The sequence below is a fragment of the Dermochelys coriacea genome, chromosome 3, assembly GCF_009764565.3.
Source record: "Dermochelys coriacea isolate rDerCor1 chromosome 3, rDerCor1.pri.v4, whole genome shotgun sequence".
Lineage (NCBI taxonomy): Eukaryota > Metazoa > Chordata > Testudines > Dermochelyidae > Dermochelys > Dermochelys coriacea.
The window spans coordinates 8294024-8313001 of record NC_050070.1 but is presented as its reverse complement, the minus strand read 5'-3'; the positions used below and the strand labels follow the sequence as shown (position 1 = coordinate 8313001).

At 39.2% G+C, this 18978-nt stretch overlaps 1 protein-coding gene across 1 annotated transcript in view; it reads right to left on the bottom strand.

Moving 5' to 3' along the window:
• MSRA (methionine sulfoxide reductase A) overlaps positions 1-18978 on the bottom strand; it is a 461649-nt gene that overhangs the window by 166643 nt on the left and 276028 nt on the right. Inside the window, exon 4 of the mRNA XM_038396785.2 lies at positions 9759-9863. Coding sequence (XP_038252713.2) covers positions 9759-9863 — 105 coding nt within the window. The remainder of the gene's footprint in view (positions 1-9758; positions 9864-18978) is intronic.

Here is an 18978-nt window from a genome sequence, read left to right as displayed (position 1 = left end):
ACAGTGCATTTTACATGGACAGTCTTTGGAGCATGATAGACTCGTCTCAGGTCAACCCCATTTCCCCCAGGGTTTGGGGAACTTGAAGACTAGTTTTGGCTGCATACAAACCCTGACACAGTTCTGACTATGTAAAGTATGATACCTGGCTCCCTGAATATAAGTGAGGCTCAGGGACATACAGAGACACTAGTGGTCTTAAAAGACAAAGTGCTTTAGACAGTTGTGACAGAATGGCATCTTCATAGGTCAGATTCTTCTCTGTACTTTTTTTTCCTATGAGCTTTATGAGGCTAAAATGACAATCCCTTAGTGCATGCTAGAAGGGAATATATCTAAAGTAAGACAAATGAAGCATTAGGTTAATTAAACTGACTTAAAGCCACTTTAATTCTGAATGAGTGTGTCCACATAGGGGTTTAATGCAGTTTAACATGTGAATTTTGAGTTCACACCTTTTAGTTAGTTTTGATTAACTTTCCTGAGTGTCCCTATACAGACAAGCCCTCATTCTCCTTTCTTCGGCTCTTGCTGCACAGTAACTACCCCAGCCAGCTCTGAGGTTCACAAAGCAACCCTTTCATGAGTGAGATCAGATTATTCCAAGGTGAGGAAAGGTTGTCCATCTGTGTATCAGAGGTAGGAACAGAGATGACAACCAAATGTCTCTGTAGGAAACCAAAGAATTTTTTGGTTTGTTCTGTTCCATGTGTAGTCAATAGTCTAAGCTAACAGTCAAGGGCTTTATTAGGTCCCCCCATTTAGGAGCTGCTCAGATGAGGAATCTCTTTCAAATCATAGATGAGCTTAGCAAAATTCTATTTTCATTTTTCCCCCTAATTGTGGCTTATCATATCAATACTTATATTTAAGCATTTTTCAATGTCTATCAATTGAACTTTTCACAGTTGCAGGAAATTAGGGGAGACGATGATGATTCAATGAGACGCTGAGATTCAAAAAATTAAAAGTTGATAACTGTTAAAACACAAGCTGTCAACATCACATGTCAAAATATACAAAGTAAATATCCTTAAATCAAACTCTAAGTTCTCAAGCAGCATTGCTTCCTTTGCCTATCTGTCTATTTCAATTATCATCAATGGAAATATTTTTTCATTGGTTTGTGTGTGCAGTGAAACTGACTTTTACCAATAAAAAGCTAATCAAGGGGTCAGCATCCTTCAGCATGCAGCCCATCATGGTCTCGTAGCCTGCCAGTGGATGACATTTTGTTTGTTGACCAGGCGCAGCCCCTGGCAGCTAGCACTGGCTGGGAATGGTGAAGCGCAGTCACTGGGAGCTGCAGGTGGCTGTGGCTGCAGACGGTCAGTGTAAACAAACTGTCTTGCGGCCTGCCAGCAGATTACCTTGATGGGCTACGTGCCAAATGTTGTTGACCCCTGATTTAATCCTTCCATGCCTAATAAATTTGACTGATCGGATTCCCACTTTTCAACAGGATCTTTGAGTCTTCAGCATAACACTCATAATTTAGAATCCCAGCAATCCCAAATTAGGCTTTCGAGCAGAAAAGTTTTAGAACCAAGTGGAGACTCCCACCTCATTTCGGAGGCAAACGACCCAGTAGCTTGGAAAGCAGGACTTTGTGAATATTATTGTACATGATGATGAATAACAAAATTCCCCATCTTTAATCATAGCTATTGATAGCAACTAGACTAGAATCAGGGGCAACATGTAGAGAAGTTCCTTGATTCAGGAAAGGACTACAATATTGATGTTAGAATTTGCTTGTCCTTGGATCAGAGTCATAGATAAGCCTGGTTTTCCTGTGGGGGGGGAATAACTGATATTTACCTTTTTTTTGGAAAAAAGATAATATCAGATGGCGGCTGTGACAGAGACCTTTATTGTTGGCTAGAAACTCTGCTTAAAAAGTTTGCCAATATATCATCTTTCCCTGGAAGATGACACTGGATCTATACAATTAGGATACCGAACTTTATGAATAGGAAACTTTCCTGACCCAACTGGCTACAGGAAAAACCTTCTCAGGTATTCTGTGTAATGTATTCCTGTAATATTCTGCATCAGAATTTAACCAAATAAAGAAGAGAAATCTGGGAGTGGATAGAGATCAAGGTGAAGAATCCTTTCTACCCACTAGCACTATTACTGCAGATGTCAGGAAAATGATAAGTACCTGGAGGGCATGTTCTTCCCCTGCCTTACAAAATAAGGCATCTGTAAAGTACTAGGACATTGTGGCTCAAATGTTTCTAGTCAAAGACCTCAGACTTCACCTGGTGTTAAAGCTATCATATAAACTGTACCAGTCAAACAATGTTCCCTCTAATTTTTTTTACATCCATGTAGAGAATGAATTTTGTTATGTGCACCAATATGGAGGTGATGTGGGGCTAAGGGATTTGGAGTATGGGAGCGGGCTCAGGGCTGGGCAGAGGGTTGGAGTGCAGGGGGGTGAGAGCTCTGGCTGGGGGTGCAGGCTCTGGGGTGGGGGCAGGGATGAGGGGTTTGGAGTGTGGGAGGGGGCTCAGAGCTACGGCAGAGTTGGCTTGGGGGGCCAGGAATGAAGGGTTTGGGGTGTAGGCTGTCTCAGGGTTGTGGCAGGGAAAGAGATTCCCCCCCCCAGCCCCCTCTCACCATGGCAGCCCCGGGGCCAGGAGAGAGGTGCCTCTCCTCCCCTGCACAGCCCTTGATAGCCTGCTGTGCAGCCATGCAGCTTAGAGGGAACTTAAGAAACATTCCACTGCAAAAAAGTTGCAACATCTGGAATATAGCAAGTCCTCAGTGCCTCACATGTAAATTAATGTATTTATTTCTGAATATCGGTTACATCGTAGCAGAATTTTCTGAAGCCTTCACAATACAGCATTAACTTAGAGCACTCAGCTGCTGACCTGCCAGTGATCTGCCACACACCATCCATCCATACCCTCTCTGGTTGTCCATACCAGAATGACCCTCCACCATTCCTTCCATGATAACTTTCTCCATGTTGTTTCCATCTCCATACCTAACATGAGCAAAGTACATCTGTTTTCCTATATCCAGGTCTGCTTCTCCGCAATAATATTTCTAACATAGGCATTCATCTTTTTCCATCGGAGATACCCAGGAGCCTTCACCAGAACCATATTTCAAAAGCTTCAATTTTCTTATTGTCAGCAGTATTAACTTGTCACAATTCACATCCATTAAATTGCTATGGAAAAAATTAGGTTTGTCATCAGTCACATTTTTGTACATTTCAAGATGCTACAATTTTCCTCAAACTTTCTTAAGGGACATAGCTGAGTGAGCCATCCCTAGTCATCCTCTTATTTCTTTGGAATAACCTCCTTGATTGGATAATTAAATTCATCTTCCACTTTTCTAGTAATAGTGATATCCATTTCTATCTTGTTTGTTAGTCATGTTAACATACATGCATTTTGTTTTCGTTGCATTCAGGAATAGTCCATATTCCTCACTAACTGGTTTTAGAGACTCCAACCTTCATTGCATTATATCAGTGGCTGTACCAAAGAGCGTTATCTCATCAGGATATCTGAAGTCAGGTAAGGGGTGTCCACCAATGGAAATCCCAGCTCCTTTCATTTTGTCAAAATCTTCAAGGCTTGTCTCATAATTTCTGCATGTATGTTACGCAGGTTTCAGGACAAAATACACCCTTGTCTCACATCTTGCTAAGTGGAAAATTCCTCATTGGAGCCTACTGCTGGTTGCTCTGTGGTCTGTTGGTTGTAGAGACTTGCAATGAGATGCTTTGGAATCCCCATGTCTTCCAGTATCCTCCAAAAGCTGCCCTGTTGGACAGTATCAAACACTTCTGAGTAGTCAGTGAAGCAAATGATCAATGGGTGATTGCACTCCCTGCATTTTTTTTCAGGGATGTGATAGATATTTGCGATTTGGGCATACATGCCTTGGCCCTCTTTGAAACCATCTTGTGGCAGTAGTTCTAATTTTAGCCTATCCTTTGTTTCATGCATTCCTGGATTATATAGAGTAGAAATTTGTTCATGTGCAGTATCTCAATAGTTACCACACTCCAAGTTTCCCTTCTTTGGTAAAGGCAAAAAAATTCCCTTCATCCAATCCTCCAGCCAATTTCTGGTCATTACAGATTTTCCACATAATATTGGTACTGCATTTGCCAATCACTTAACAATTTCTATGAGCGTGATATCCATCCCTGGTGCTTTCACAGGCTTCATTTTTCACAATACTGTATCACATACAACTTCCACTTGCAGGATTGATAGCTCCAGCTCCGCACTCTTTTCTGTTGTCTTTTGTGTTGTGGTGAGGCATACAGAATGGACCAGTAATCTCTCCACCTATGTTTAATACCATCACCATCAGTAAGACTCTACCATCATGATTTTGTTTGATTGCAGGAAAAACCTTTTGGTAAGAAGTCTGACCACTGTGAATATACCTTTTTTGTATTATTACTCTTTATAATTCTCAAACTCAATACATTTTGCTCTTATATTTGCTCTGGTCTTGTCTAGTCTGCCTTTGAATCTGTCTGCTCAGTTCCTTATATTCTCATGAATATGTTACATGAGTTACATCAGTTACATGAATAAAAATAATTTGCAGTCTAACTTGGTTATAAAGTACAGAATAGCAGAATTCAACTAAATGCTTACTTCTCTCATTTTGTGAGCCCAGACCATCGTTTCCCATTACGCCTTTAAGAGAGCTTAAAGCTCCCACTTTCACATTCAAGTCACCAATTATAAGGGTAACATTTTTATTTGATTTAGTGAGTTAGTAAGTGGTGCTTAGACAAGTCATTCTTACAGCTCATCAATCACATCGTCATCAGTGGTGGTTGAAGGGCATAAACTTGTATGATTGACACATTCCCTGGCTTCACTCAAAGGCAAATTGTAATGATTCTATCACTGATTGGATTATATCCAAGCACGTACTTTGTCTCCTTGAATAAGATAAAGAGAGGAAATGGGTGTGCATTTTTCTCATACCCTGAGTATTACTGTATCCATCCAACATCATGAAATGACTTCCTATCCTTCCAATGCAGCTCTCAGATTTCATATATTTCCATCTTACATCTTTCCAATTCTTTGGTCACATTCATACACATTCCTCACATTTCATGTTCCTACTCTGATTTGTTTATGAAGGTTCAGATCCTTTTTCTTGGTGCAAACATCAGGCACTTTTTTTCCTGAACAATTTGGTACAGCACTGATGTAACCACATTCTGCATGCTTACTGACTAATGTCACCTTTTTCTGGCCTGGGGTTCTCGCCATCCAGTGCCATATGTGGAATGCTTTGCCTTTGCTCTGCCATAATGCATCTTCTAAGTGAGGTATGAAAATATCCTTGTTTGTACCAACTCTTAGGGAAGAATCATCTGGGATCTCAGATTCAAGCCTATATATAGGCAGACACCCAAACACTCAGGGAGAATAGTCATAATAGCCAGGCATTTAATGAAACACTGCTGCTATGGGTACAGTTTTATTTATAGAGGCCTTCTTTGACTCCTATCAGAGGTATGTGCAGAGAGACCGATATGTAGCTATAAAGCGTTTTTTGTTTTTTTGAGAATATCTGTCTGTTTGCTGCTTGCAGTTTGATGCAACCATGGTGGGGGGGGGGGAAAGGTAGGGGGGAAGAGTACCACCTCTGGAACAGTTCTAGAAATTAGAGTTCTCTATCTGAAATTCAGAGGTGAATATGAAGTTCCACAGGTTGTTCAGATTCATAGCTAAGGCCAGAAAGAACCACCATGATCACCTAGTCTGACCTCCTGTATCATGCAGGCCCTAGGACTTCCTTGAAGTAATTCTTGTTTGAACTATAGTATCTTTTGGATGTTTTTTTCCTTATCTTGATTTTAAAATCCTCACTGAGGGGGAATCAACCACAACCCTTAACAAGTTGTTCCAATGGTTAATTACCCTCACGGTAAAAAATTTGCATCTTCTTTCCAGTGTGAATTTGTCTAGCTTCAGCTTCTAGCTATGGGATCTTATCTTTATCTACTAGACTGAAAAGTCCTCTATCAAATTTTCCCTGGGTAGATTCTTACAGACTGAGTTCAAGTCACCCTTAACCTTGTGTTAGCACAGCTGAACAGTTAAAATATCATTTCTTTTCTGCAAAGAAACAAACCTCATGCACCATTAAGTATATGTGAGTGATGTCTCAACCCTTAAATGTGACTTCCTTCCAAGATGGGAGGAACCTATGCTTGGTTTACAGAGATCTTCTAAAATGCTGGGCCAACTGCCCCACTGGACTTCAGTGCTCTACTGGATCCAACAAAAGCTTGATAAGGCTAATGAAAGCTCCTAGGTATTTCTATTTAACCATATTGGGGGGAGGAGGGGAGTGGGTACTCTACAATGGTTCCACTATGGAACCAGACCTGAAAATTCTCCTTCCTGGCTTGTAATTAGGAACTAGTTACAACTAGGTCAGTAGCCCAGGGCCCAGTAATATGTTAATAAAATTCTCTTCTGAGAGGTCAGACACACACACACACACACAACTGTAAGTGTATTTATGATGTCAGATCCAGGGGATATGAGAGTGGGTCTCATGGTCACTTATATACTGATCCAAATCTTTATCTGTATACAAAATCTGCACCTTCTCTGTAGAGTTAGCAATGCATCTACTAATTCCTTGGACAAGAAAAGTGTGTGTGTGCGCACGTGTGCGCGCGTGTGTGTGTGTAAGAGTACAAAGAAGCACTGAAGCTTACAGGCAGCTCTTTCTAGAGCTTCAAATAAGTCCTCTGGCACCAGAACCTGTTTGTCCTACAGCAACTACACAGCAGCAAAATCTTTGGATCCATGAAACTCCAGAATCCATAGATAGTACCCTCATATCGTCAAGAAGCTTGTGATCCAGCTGTCAGTTCTTTTCAACCTGTCAAAGCTTCAGAAGGTATCTGCTCACTAATCCATCCTACATCACTGAATTCCTGCTAGACAACTTAGCAGTTAGGGATGGTCTGGGAGGCCAAGAGATCCAGGAAAATTGCATCCTAGAGTTTTTATTTAAAAAAAATAACTATATGAGGAGCTTGCTGGACCATTAATTTGATTTTTTTCAATAAGTCTTGGATCACCTGGAAAGGTCAAGAAGACTGGAAGAAAGCTAATGCTGTGCCAATATTTAAGAAGGATAAACAGGATGACATGGGTCCATCTGTCTGACCCACCTGTCAATCTGACCTTGACTCAGGCAAGATAATGAAGTGGCTGTTATGAGAGATGATTACTAAAGAATTAGAGGAGGATAATATAGCTAATACTAATCAACATGGGTTTATGGACAATAGATCCTATCAAACTAACTTAATCCTTTTTTGACAAGATTACAAGTTTGACAAAGGAAATAGTGTTGATGTAATATACCTAAACTTCTGTACCGCTAATTTTCAGGGGTGTATTAACAGGAGCGTCTTATACATCCGACACAGGAGATAATTGCCCTGCTCTGCTGGGCAGTGATGAGGCCTCAGATGAAAAACAGTGTCTACATTGAGAGGGAGTCCAAAGGAAAGCTACAAAAATGAGAAAATGCTTAGAAAGCCTGATCCCTGAAGTTTTTTAAAACTGGGCATGTTTAGTCTTCCCTGAGAAGAGAAGACTGAAGGATGACCTAATAAGTCTACAAGTATGTTAAGGATTTTTATAAAGAGGATGGTGATCAATTGCTTTCCTTGTCCTTTGAAGATAGGACAAGTAATCAGCAGCAAGGAGTTAGGTTAAAAAATATTTCCTAATATCTAACTATAAGGATAATTAAGGACTAGAAGACATTACCAAGGGAGGTTGTAGAATCCCCATCATTGGAGGTTTAAGAATAGGTTATACACACAAAGTCTAGATAACCTCTCAAGGCCCCTTCCGACTCTACATGTCTATGATTCTATGCACGGTGGGAAGCTGCTTCAAAATATTCAGACAGCCAGATTGGCAGAAACCTTTCTCACTATCTTGAACAAAAACTGTATCTGATGATTAAAGTTAATACCTGTGAAAACTGCTAGACCAGAGGTTCTGAACCTTTTTTCACAGCATGGGCTGCATTTAAATACCAAGAGCATCTTGTGAATACCACTCCTTCCACTTGCTGTTTTGTGAATCATGTTCACACCTGTTCAGTCTCATTATACCCCTGTAGCAACTAGAGCAATTGCTGACAAAGGAAAGGAATTGTAGGAATCTTTAATGGGATTTGGCTGCTGGGGGGGGGGGGAGTCATCACCATGTGACTATCCATCTCTCTGTGCATCACCAGAGCAGCTTGGGGAACCTCTGCACTAGAAGAAGTTCAGAATTAATATATAAAACAGGTACAACACAGACAGTGGCAGTACAAACTTTCCTACATTTCTCCAACATGCCTCAACCACAGCTTAGGTAGAACATTACTAGGAGTGATACGTTAGCTAAGCTCCATGCTATTCAATCCATAAGCTCACTGAGGAGACTGTCAACTAGGTGGCCAACTGTTGCGGTATTTTTTTCTGTTGTAAACTTTTATTCCTAATGCATTGAACATTGGTGTGTTCCGGCCTGTATCCTGTAATGCAAAAAGAAGCCTTACAATATAAGGACCTGACCCTGTATACTCTAATTCACAGGTATAGCTCCTTCTCACACAAATAGTCCCATTTGAAGATAGTGGTTCTGCACATGGGACTACTCCTGTGAGTAGAGGTTTTTAGGATCAGGCTATAAATGAAATAGACATATATGGATCAGAAATAAAAGTTACCAGGTGACCAGAAGAAGGTTCAACCTGAAAAGGGTGCCAGTTTTTTTTAATTTTCTTTCTTGTCTACTGTGACCTGAACTGAAACCCCAAGGAAGCAGATCTCCAAATATTCAAGAGATATGTCTCACACATCTCCTGCTAAAGGTACTTTTTCCCTCTTGTCTCCACTCCAGTTACTAAAGCTGAGGTCTCCAGAAGGTCATAAGAGGAGAAAACATACACCCCTCTTAAGAGTGTCCTTTTTAATATTAACCAGATAGGTAAATGTAAGACAACAGTAGTGACAAGGTTGAGAAAGTGGAAATGAATTATTTTTATGTAATATTTCAGGGCATCATATTGGAGTTAATGTTTGTTGAAACCACACACACACACACTTGAAATGTTTTCTCAGTACAATTCATCATTTCCGTTTGAGCAGATATGAACAACAGCATCATGTTGCCACTTCCAAGGAGGATAAATTAAACCAAAATGCTTGAATAAGGCAAAAAGCGAATATGTTGCTGCTGGTGGTACCTCTGAGCATCCTGTCTTACTTCCTTTTGCTCATTTTCTCTAATCAGAAAAGAAACCCACAGTAATTTAAAAAGGATGAAAAATGTAAAACTAATGGAGGGTAAAGTTTCCGTGCATGAATAAAATCGCCAACTCTGAAGCTGCCAAGAAATATGCTTTAATTTAGGAGACAAAAGATAGCATTAAGAAAAATTGTCATAATGAAAGGTGAAAGGATTTTCTATTGTCCAGTCACTCTCTCAGTGGGAATTTTCTCAGCACAGACAGCTGTAACGGGGGAGGGGTATTGTGAGCTTCTATATCCTCATTCTCCCTCTCTTTCCCTCTCACTCTCTGTCAATAAATGTCTGCAATCATATTCTTGAGCTCCCGTGTGATTTCAAGGTTCATCTCTTCCATGCAGCTCAAACACTAATTATCCCAGCTGTAATTAGTAAGATAATTAAATAGTGGCTCACTCATCACTCTACCTTGTGTCGGGTCATGATTCTCCCAGAAGACCTTGAGCAGTTTCTGAAATCTGATGTTTTCTGGCTGATATACAACTCGCACCGCTTCTGTATGGCCAGTTTTCCCTAAAAAGACAATATAAAACTCGACAGTATTAGTAACAATCAACCAAGGCATATCCAAGACATGAAGCACAATATTTTTGCTTTCCAAAACACAAAAAGGTAATGTACTTGTGTTTTCACCTAACATAATTTTTAGCCCCAGCTTCCTTTATACATTCTTTTATGACAAAAAGAAAAGGAGTACTTGTGGCACCTTAGAGACTAACAAATTTATTAGAGCATAAGCTTTCGTGAGCTACAGCTCAGCTGTAGCTCACGAAAGCTTATGCTCTAATAATTTTGTTAGTCTCTAAGGTGCTACAAGTACTCCTTTTCTTTTTGCGAATACAGACTAACACGGCTGCTACTCTGAAACCTGTGTTTTATGACAGTATCCACAGTCAGACAATTGCTAGTTTGGATAAGGCCCATAATGGACTAAACTAACTGGAAGCAAAACTGAGAAGAATAAGACCAACCTTATCATAGGAGTTCAGCAACTTTCCGAAAAATGTAAATGCAAATTCTGGGTAAATATTCCTTAAAATATATGAAATGAGTAAAGTAATGAAAGCAAAAAACAAATTCTATGAGCCTGTTATATAGTATTAAACCCATAGCTGCAAATGATCCTGTATTGCCCACACCACAGAATACCAATGGGCTTCAATGAAAGGCTCTAAGTGAGTGACTGAGCACTATGAGAGCAAATGAAATTCGAGGGAGGTAAGTGCAAGGCATTGCACACTGAAAGAGATTATTTCCTATTTTTGGCTACTCTATGTGCCCTATCGTGCGGCCCTTACACACCCAAGCTCCCACTGATTGTATTGAAAGTGCTAGCTTCACAAAGCCTGCAGAATCAGGCTCTCTTTTCTTATAATTATTGAATATTTATATTACCATAATGCACATACTCCTCACTCAGGATCAGGCCCCCATTGTGCAAGGTATTGTACAAGCATATATAAAGTTTTCAAATGAAGAAATATTTTCCTTTATTAGTGTAAACTTTCCATAAGTAAAAAAAATACATATTCTATTCTTTGGCAAAATCTACCTTTTCAACATCAATAGAAGGCACTGGAAATATTAACAAGGAAAAAGAATAACCAGTTCTACATTTTGTTGGGGAGAGGCGTTCAAGGAGAGGCTTAAACATACAGAGCTAGACTTTGATCTCAGACACTAGTGTAAATCTAGATTAATTCAATTCACTTCAGTGGAATTGATCTGAATTTACAGCAGTGAAACAGACAGAAGAATCTGGCCTGCTGATGGGGTTCTGAATTAGCTGCTACTGTTCTAAGTGTCATTGGGGAGAACTCTGTGAAGACATTGGCTCAATGCAGAGCAGAACTGAAAAAAAATAAAAAAGGACAGAGAATAACAGGAGAAATATATGATGGCATTATATCAATCTTTCCAACCTCAAATACTGCAAACATTTGTGTTTGATTTATCTCAGAGCTGCAATAAAGAAGGGAAAGGAAATGAGAAGCAACGTAAGGCAAAGGGCAGAGTACAGGTTAGACACAAGAAGAGATTTAAAATATTAGGATTAAATTTAATCTGGAAGGTAGAAAAGTAAGAAGGGATATGACAAAGGTGCACTATATACAATCATAAAAATTATAGTGAAATCCAACTGGGTTCTGTGTGTCCTGTCTCATAACACAACAAAGAGACACTCATTAAGATTAGTAGCAAGTACAAGGAAATTATTTTATACATAGCATATAAACCAAGCTATCCTCCACCTGCAGGATATTAATCAGACAAACACAGTGATGGCCCAATTCCACCTTCAGCAGTGCAACTCCTATTGAAACCAATGGGAGTCACTCATATGTCTGAAGGCAGAATTTGACACTAGATTAACAGAGAAGGATTAGACAGTTACATGAATAAAAATAATTTGCAGTCTAACTTGGTTATAAAGTGACATGGGCCTCTGCCATAGAGTATAAACTGAGAGCTAAAGGGGGTCTGCAAGGAGATTTTCACCCTAAAGAATATCATTACATAATTGGCCACAAGCATTATGAAAGGAGGATGCGGGCTTTCACCTTCCTTGATGCACAAATATAGGGTCATGACACTGCCTAAACTAGAGGAGCAGACTAAATGGATGATGGTCTGTTCCAATATGGCAATCATGACTTCTCTGTGTATAGTGGCTAATAATGAAAGCTAAGGGAATAGTTGCTAACATCAACATACATTTCTTCTTTTCTTTAACTCAGTGTGAACTTTACAAAAGGGTCTTATCTCACTAACAGGAGTAAATAGCACATCTAAGCTGACCAGTTTTAGATCAGAAGACTGTCTCTTAAAGAACTTCAAAACAACAGAGGTTCTACCTTTCCTCACAACTGGAGCAGCAATTACATCTTGCCAACATACTTTTTTTTTGAGTTCCTAGATTAATCAGAACAATCAGCTTTCTACTTTTCCTCTAAATAAGAAAATCACTGTGTTGCTTTGAGAACTATGGTCTGACCTCAAGAAAAAAAAAAACCTTGTGATGTGTGGCTACAGGACAGTGTGGGTTGTTAGAACTTAAGCATGTCTAAAACGAATATCCCTCCTCAGATGAAAAACAGGGGGATGATGTCTGTTGGCCTTCTCAGATTCACCTTTAATTTTCCTCAAAGTCTTTACACAATAAATTCCGCTCTGAACCCAGTGGATTTTCTTCCATAATATAGCATGAAAGTTACTGCTACTCACAGCATCAACTGCCATTCCACACTCAGAGCACTTATGGGCAAGACGCTGAGCTGTTTCATTTCCCACTGACTTTGATGAATACCTCAGCAATTATTTTGCTATACATAAGCAGACAAGCAGGAGGCATCATGCAAGATTGGGTGCTTTGAGCTGCATTGGAAGGAGCACACAGAGCAGGTGGGGCAGGGGAAATAGGTGGAAATAGGTCTCCTGAGGGTATATCTGCACTCCAGCTAGGAGTGAGCCTCCAAGCCAAGGTAGACAGACTTGTATTAGTGGCGCTCAAACTATCATGCTAGAAATAGCAGTGGGATGTTGCAGCCTCGGAACATTTCCCATTGAAATCCATTGGAGTTTTGCTTGAATAAGGGCTGCAATATATGGTGCCTGCTCCAATGTTCACAAAAGTCAATGGCATCCAACAGACATTGCATCAGGCCTTTCATGCATATTACTAAGGAGAGATCTTTCTAAAATTTAATAGTTGTTTTAGTAGAGGACTACTACATTGTGGTGTACAATGAACATTTAGCAAAATGATAAAAAGTCACCGTGACAGACTGACAATATCCTGTAATATTCTGAATGAACCTTATTGAATTAGGGTTAATAGCTTTGGGATACAATGTATTAGAAGTGCAAAGGTTTATGTACTATTGTGAGTTTGTATGGATCTTCTTGAGCAGGAAGACAAAGTTAATGCAATTTCTGGAAGGTATAAGAAAGTTCAAAAGTCTTTTTGGAACAATACTTATGAAGTGGTTTCCTAGGAATTACCTTCAGATGAGGGGAATGCAACTTCTCCCCTCTGAAGCAAACCTTCTGAAGGTATGCCATGGGGAGAGAGGCCCACTAAATACTAAACAACTGCTTCTAGAAACTCCAAATCAAACATTCTTTATCTGTATAAAAGGGTGGACAAACCTTGTCATGAGTGTACTTGTTCTGAGCTGAAGCTGTGATGAACTTGTAACCACAAGGAAACCCTTAGGCTGGAGTGTTGAAAGACTGCTCTTGCCAGAACTCATATTAGAGTTAGGATGAACTCTGGTAACCTTATCATCATACATGTAGGTTCTTTTATTGTTTTTAATACATTTCTCTAATGCTTTTTACTAGGACTGTTAAGCGATTAAAAAAATTAATCACGCTTAATCACGTGATTAAGGTGCTTTTAAATAATAGAATACCATTTCTTTAAATATTTTGCATGTTTTCTACATTTTCAAATATATGGATTTCAGTTACAACACAGGATACAAGGTGTACAATGCTCACTTTATATTTATTTTTATTACACATATTTGCACTCTAAAAAACAGAACAGTATTTTTCAATTCACCTAATACAAGTACTGTCATGCAAACTCTATCATGAAAATAGAACTTACAAATGTAAAATTATGTACACAAAAATTAATGCATTCAAAAATAAAACAAAGTCCACTCAGTCCTACTTCTTGTTCAGCCGGTCGCTCAGACAAACAAGTTTGGTTACAGTTTGCAGGAGATAATACTGCCTGCTTCTTGTTTACAATGTCACCTGAGAGTGAGAACAGGCATTTGCATGGCTCTGTTGTAGCCGGAGTCACAAGATATTTACATGCCAGATGCACTAAAGATTCATATGTCCCTTCATGCTTCAACCACCATTCCAGAGGACATGTGTCCATGCTGATGACGGGTTCTGCTCAATGACAATCTAAAGCAGAGTGGACCGACATATGTTCATTTTCATCATCTGAGTCAGATGCCACCAACAGAAGGTTGGTTTTCTTTTTTGGTGGTTCAGGTTCTCTAATTTCCACATCCGAATATTGCCTCTGAAAGCATGGTCCATACCTTGTCCTTCTCAGATTTCGGAAGACACTTCAGATTCTTAAACCGTGGGTCGAGTGCTGTAGCTATCCTTAGAAATCTCACATTGGTACCTTCTTTGCATTTTGTCAAATCCTCTGTGAAAGTGTTCTTAAAACAAACATGTGCTGGGTCATCATTCGAGACAGCTATAACATGAAATATATGGCAGAATGCAGGTAAAACAAAGCAGGAGACATACAATTCTCCTGCAAGGAGTTCAGTCACAAATTTAATTATCGCATTTTTTTTTAAACAAGCGTCATCAGCACAGAAGCATGTCCTCTGGAATAGTGGCCGAAGCATGAAGGGGCATATGCATGTTTAGCATATCTGGCACGTAAATACCTTGCAACACTGGATACAAAAGTGCCTTACGAACGCCTGCTCTCACTTTCAGGTGACATTGTAAATAAGAAGTAGGCAGCAGTATCTCCCGTAAATGTAAGCAAACTTGTTTGTCTTAGCAATTGGCTGAACAAGAAGTAGTACCAAGTGGACTTGAAGGCTCTAAAGTTCTACATTGTTTTGGTTTTGATTGCAGTTATGTAACAAAAAAAAAATCTACATTTGTAAATTACACTTTCACAATAAAGAGATTGCACTATAGTACTTGTACGGGTTAAGTTGAAAAATACTATTTCTTTTGTTTATCATTTTTATAGTGCAAATATTTGTAATAAAAAATATAAGGTGAAAACTGTATACTTTGTATTCTGTGTTGTAACAGAAATCAATATATTTGAAAATGTAGAAAAGCATCCAAAATATTGAATAGACTTCAATTGGTATTCTATTGTTTAACAGTGCGATTAATCGTGATTAATTTTGAGTTAATCATGCGAGTTAACTGAGATTAATCAACAGCCCTATTTTTTACCTTAAGAATAAGGTAGGCTTGCTTAGAAAGAGTTGTGTGGTAACTTATATCTGTAGCAATCTCTCTGTTGTTAGTCTTTAAGAGAAAGCAAGCAGCTCTGTTTAGGAAGATTGTCTTTGCTGAGAGCAACATGGTGAAGACAGCGAATGGTTCAGCCTGGACATACGCTGATCAGAAGGGTCTCCACCCAAGAGAGGGCAACAGCTGGGGAGCTGGAAGCCTGAGACTGGGTTCCCTTGCTGAACCACTGACTGAAATATATGTGCAGTTATCCTAATCTATGACATATATGGTGGACTCGTGTCTAGTCTGTAAATATGTATTTTACTGTAGCAGTTCTAGTAGGTTGAATATTACCTTTAGACTCCATTGTTTAAGCAAATATTTTAAAGGACCTGGTCTGGAAAATACATGGTATACATGCTATCAATAAGTTTAGATTTTTTAAAAAATGTTTCAATTTTACGTAATGTAAATGCTCATGCCACCCATTTCTTTACTTTTTACATTTCACAAATTTTTTATAACAAAACCAGAAAATTGATTGTTTTTTTTATAGTTTGTTCATTTTCTTCTTCTCCTCACAATATAAACAAGGAATGAGAACATATGATTACAATATCGATAATCAGGCTTGACTACCTAGAATATTTGGAGCTGAAGTTTGTGCCATGTGTCACTGGAAAAGTAACCTACCATAGGTTTACAGTTAGGACTCAGCTTCAAGTTATTAACTTGATATCATGATAATTTGGCTATTCTTATTCTACCATTCCTTGAGCAGGTATCTCTACTAAAAAATTAAAAAATCAGATGCTGAAATTTAATGCCAGTTTATTTAATTGTAAAATCTATAGGCATGACCTTAAGACATCTGGGTTCAAATTCTGGCCCAGCCACAGATTTCCTGTGTGTCTTCGGGCAAGTCACCTAGTCTGCATCAGGATCCTACATGTACAATGGGGAGAACATGTCCTTACCGCATAGAGGCTTTGTGAGGAAAAAAAAATCCATTAATAATTGTAAGGTGTGTAAATAATACAGTGATGAGAGCCATGTCAGTGCCTAGATATGTTGTATAAGTGCCATGTCATAACTGGCAAAATTATGTTAGGCAAACTGGGCTAAATTAATCTGCAGAGTAACTCTACCCCACTGAAATCAGTGGATTTAAATGATGCAGGTTAAATCCGGGTTGAATATGTGCTGTTTTGTTTATATCCAATCATAAATCAGCAGATTGCTGTTTCATCAAAATATTAGGTTTGTACTCTTCTTCCATATCAGTTGTTATAGTTTTGATTATACATACATGCAGCAGTATGCATGTGCAGCCATCCATTTCTTTCTACTTTACCCTTGACAGAAATATTTTAGACTCAGTACATAACAAGCTGTTCAATCTTTTCATTTCTACTTAGAAAATATAGAATATTTATTCTATAAGGAATAGGAAGGAATAGAAGGAAATATAATAGAGTTTTTACTTAAAATACCCCACTACTCAGGGAAAACAGTATAATGTTTGATTTCAAGGGCCCTGTCCTGCAGTCATTCCAGGCATGGAACTCCCTTGAAGTAAATCGGAGTAATAGATGTAGAAGGACATCAGAAGTATGAGGAATGTGTCATGAATTCAGAACAACTTTAATTCAAATTCAGAAAGGAACAACAGGGATAAATGGATGTAATGCTACTGTCTGAAGGCGTCTCTATCGAAAATTTGAAGACAGGAGATTGAAAATATTACATAGCCTGAAAGACAAAAAGAAGAGGCGAGAGCAAGGTAATCCAATTTCTATGTTTTTCAGTTAGAATGCCAGAAAGTGGAGCTTTATCCTTCGGTCATTAGAGTGATTTCAACAAGAGGCTGCCATCTTGAGGAGATAATTGAACAGAAAGTTAGGTGTCAGCAGACATGCCAACTCTTCACAGTTTGAGAGTCTGAAAAACAGCATTTCCTTTAGAACAAAATCATGTACATTTCAGTCATTACTATTTGAGTCATACTGGTTGGAACCAGATGAGAATAATGATATTGGTATTAAGACAAATTCTGTTTAATGTCTACTCTGCATTTCAAAGATTTAAACCTTCTAACAGAGATATAGATATAGATAATTATGTTGTTTGCCCAACAGATTATGATTCCACTGAAAGAAAAATGCAAAGAGTAAAATAGGTAATATGGCTTCACAAGGGAATATAAAACAACCAGTACTGGGACAGAGATAGGAGAGGGAACCTAGTAAAGATATACAGCTATTTAGAAGGTTTGCAGGGAAAAGATAAAGGCAACAAAAAGGCAGAATGAATCCATGCTAAACAAAAGATATTAGAGAAATAAGATGGGATTTTTAAAAGCAGTCTGTAGCAAGTGTCATTTTTAAAATGTTTAAGAGATATTAACGAAATAATGAAAATTTTGACAATTTATCTTATGACAAAAAATCAGCTAAGAGAATGCTTGGAAAAACTGAGTACATACATATCAGCACGCTTTAGTCTCTTCCATTTTAAAAAATTCCTCCCTTAACCCCACTTGCCTCTCCAGCTACTGCCCCATCTGCTTTCTCTCTTTCATCTCTAAGATAACTGAATATGCGGTTTATAGTCCTCAAATTCCATTTTAGAAATTCTCTAATCCGGGTTCCACTGCTTGTACTCCCCCGAAAATACTCATGACAAATTTTGTAATGACCTCTTCCTAGCCAACTCTTAGGAACAGTGCTCCATCCTCCTGGGCCTATCCGCCAACTTCGACACCTTCAACCATGCCCTTCTAGAAATCTTGGCCCTCCTTGGTTTCATAGAGGATCAGGGTTGGAAGGGACCTCAGGAGGTCATCTAGTCCAACCTCCTGCTCAAAGCAGGACCAATCCCCAATTAAATCATTCCAGCCAGGGCTTTGTCAAGCCTGACCTTAAAACCCTCTAAGGAAGGAGATTCCACCACCTCCCTAGGTAACCCATTCCTTTGCTTCACCACCCTCCTAGTGAAAAAGTTTTTCCTAATATCCAACCTAAAGCTCCCCCACTGCAACTTGAGACCATTACTCCTTGTTCTATAATCTGGTAGAACACTGAGAACAGTCTAGATCCATCCTCTTTGGAACCCCCTTTCAGGTAGGGGAAAGCAGCTATCAAATCCCCCCTCATTCTTCTCTTTTTCACACTAAATCCCAGTTCCTTCAGTCTCTCCTCATAAATCATGTGCTCCAGCCCCTAACAATTTTTGTTGCCCTCTGCTCGACACTTTCCAATTTTTCCACATCCTTCTTGTAGTGTGGGGCCCAAAACTGGACACAGTATTCCAGATAAGGTCTCACCAATACCAAATAGAGGGGAATGATCACATCCCTCGATCTGCTGGCAATGCTCCTACTTATACAGCCCAAAATGCCGTTAGCCTTCTTGGCAACAAGGACACACTGTTGACTCATATCCAGCTTCTCGTCCACTGTAACCCCTAGGTCCTTTTCTGCATAACTGCTGCCTAGCCATTTGGTCCCTAATCTGTAACAGTTCATGGGATTCTTCCATCCTAAGTGCAGGATTCTGCACTTGTCCTTGTTGAACCTCATCAGATTTCTTTTGGCCCAATCCTCTAATTTGTCTAGGTCCCTCTGTATCCTATACCTACCCTCCAGCATATCTACCACTCCTCC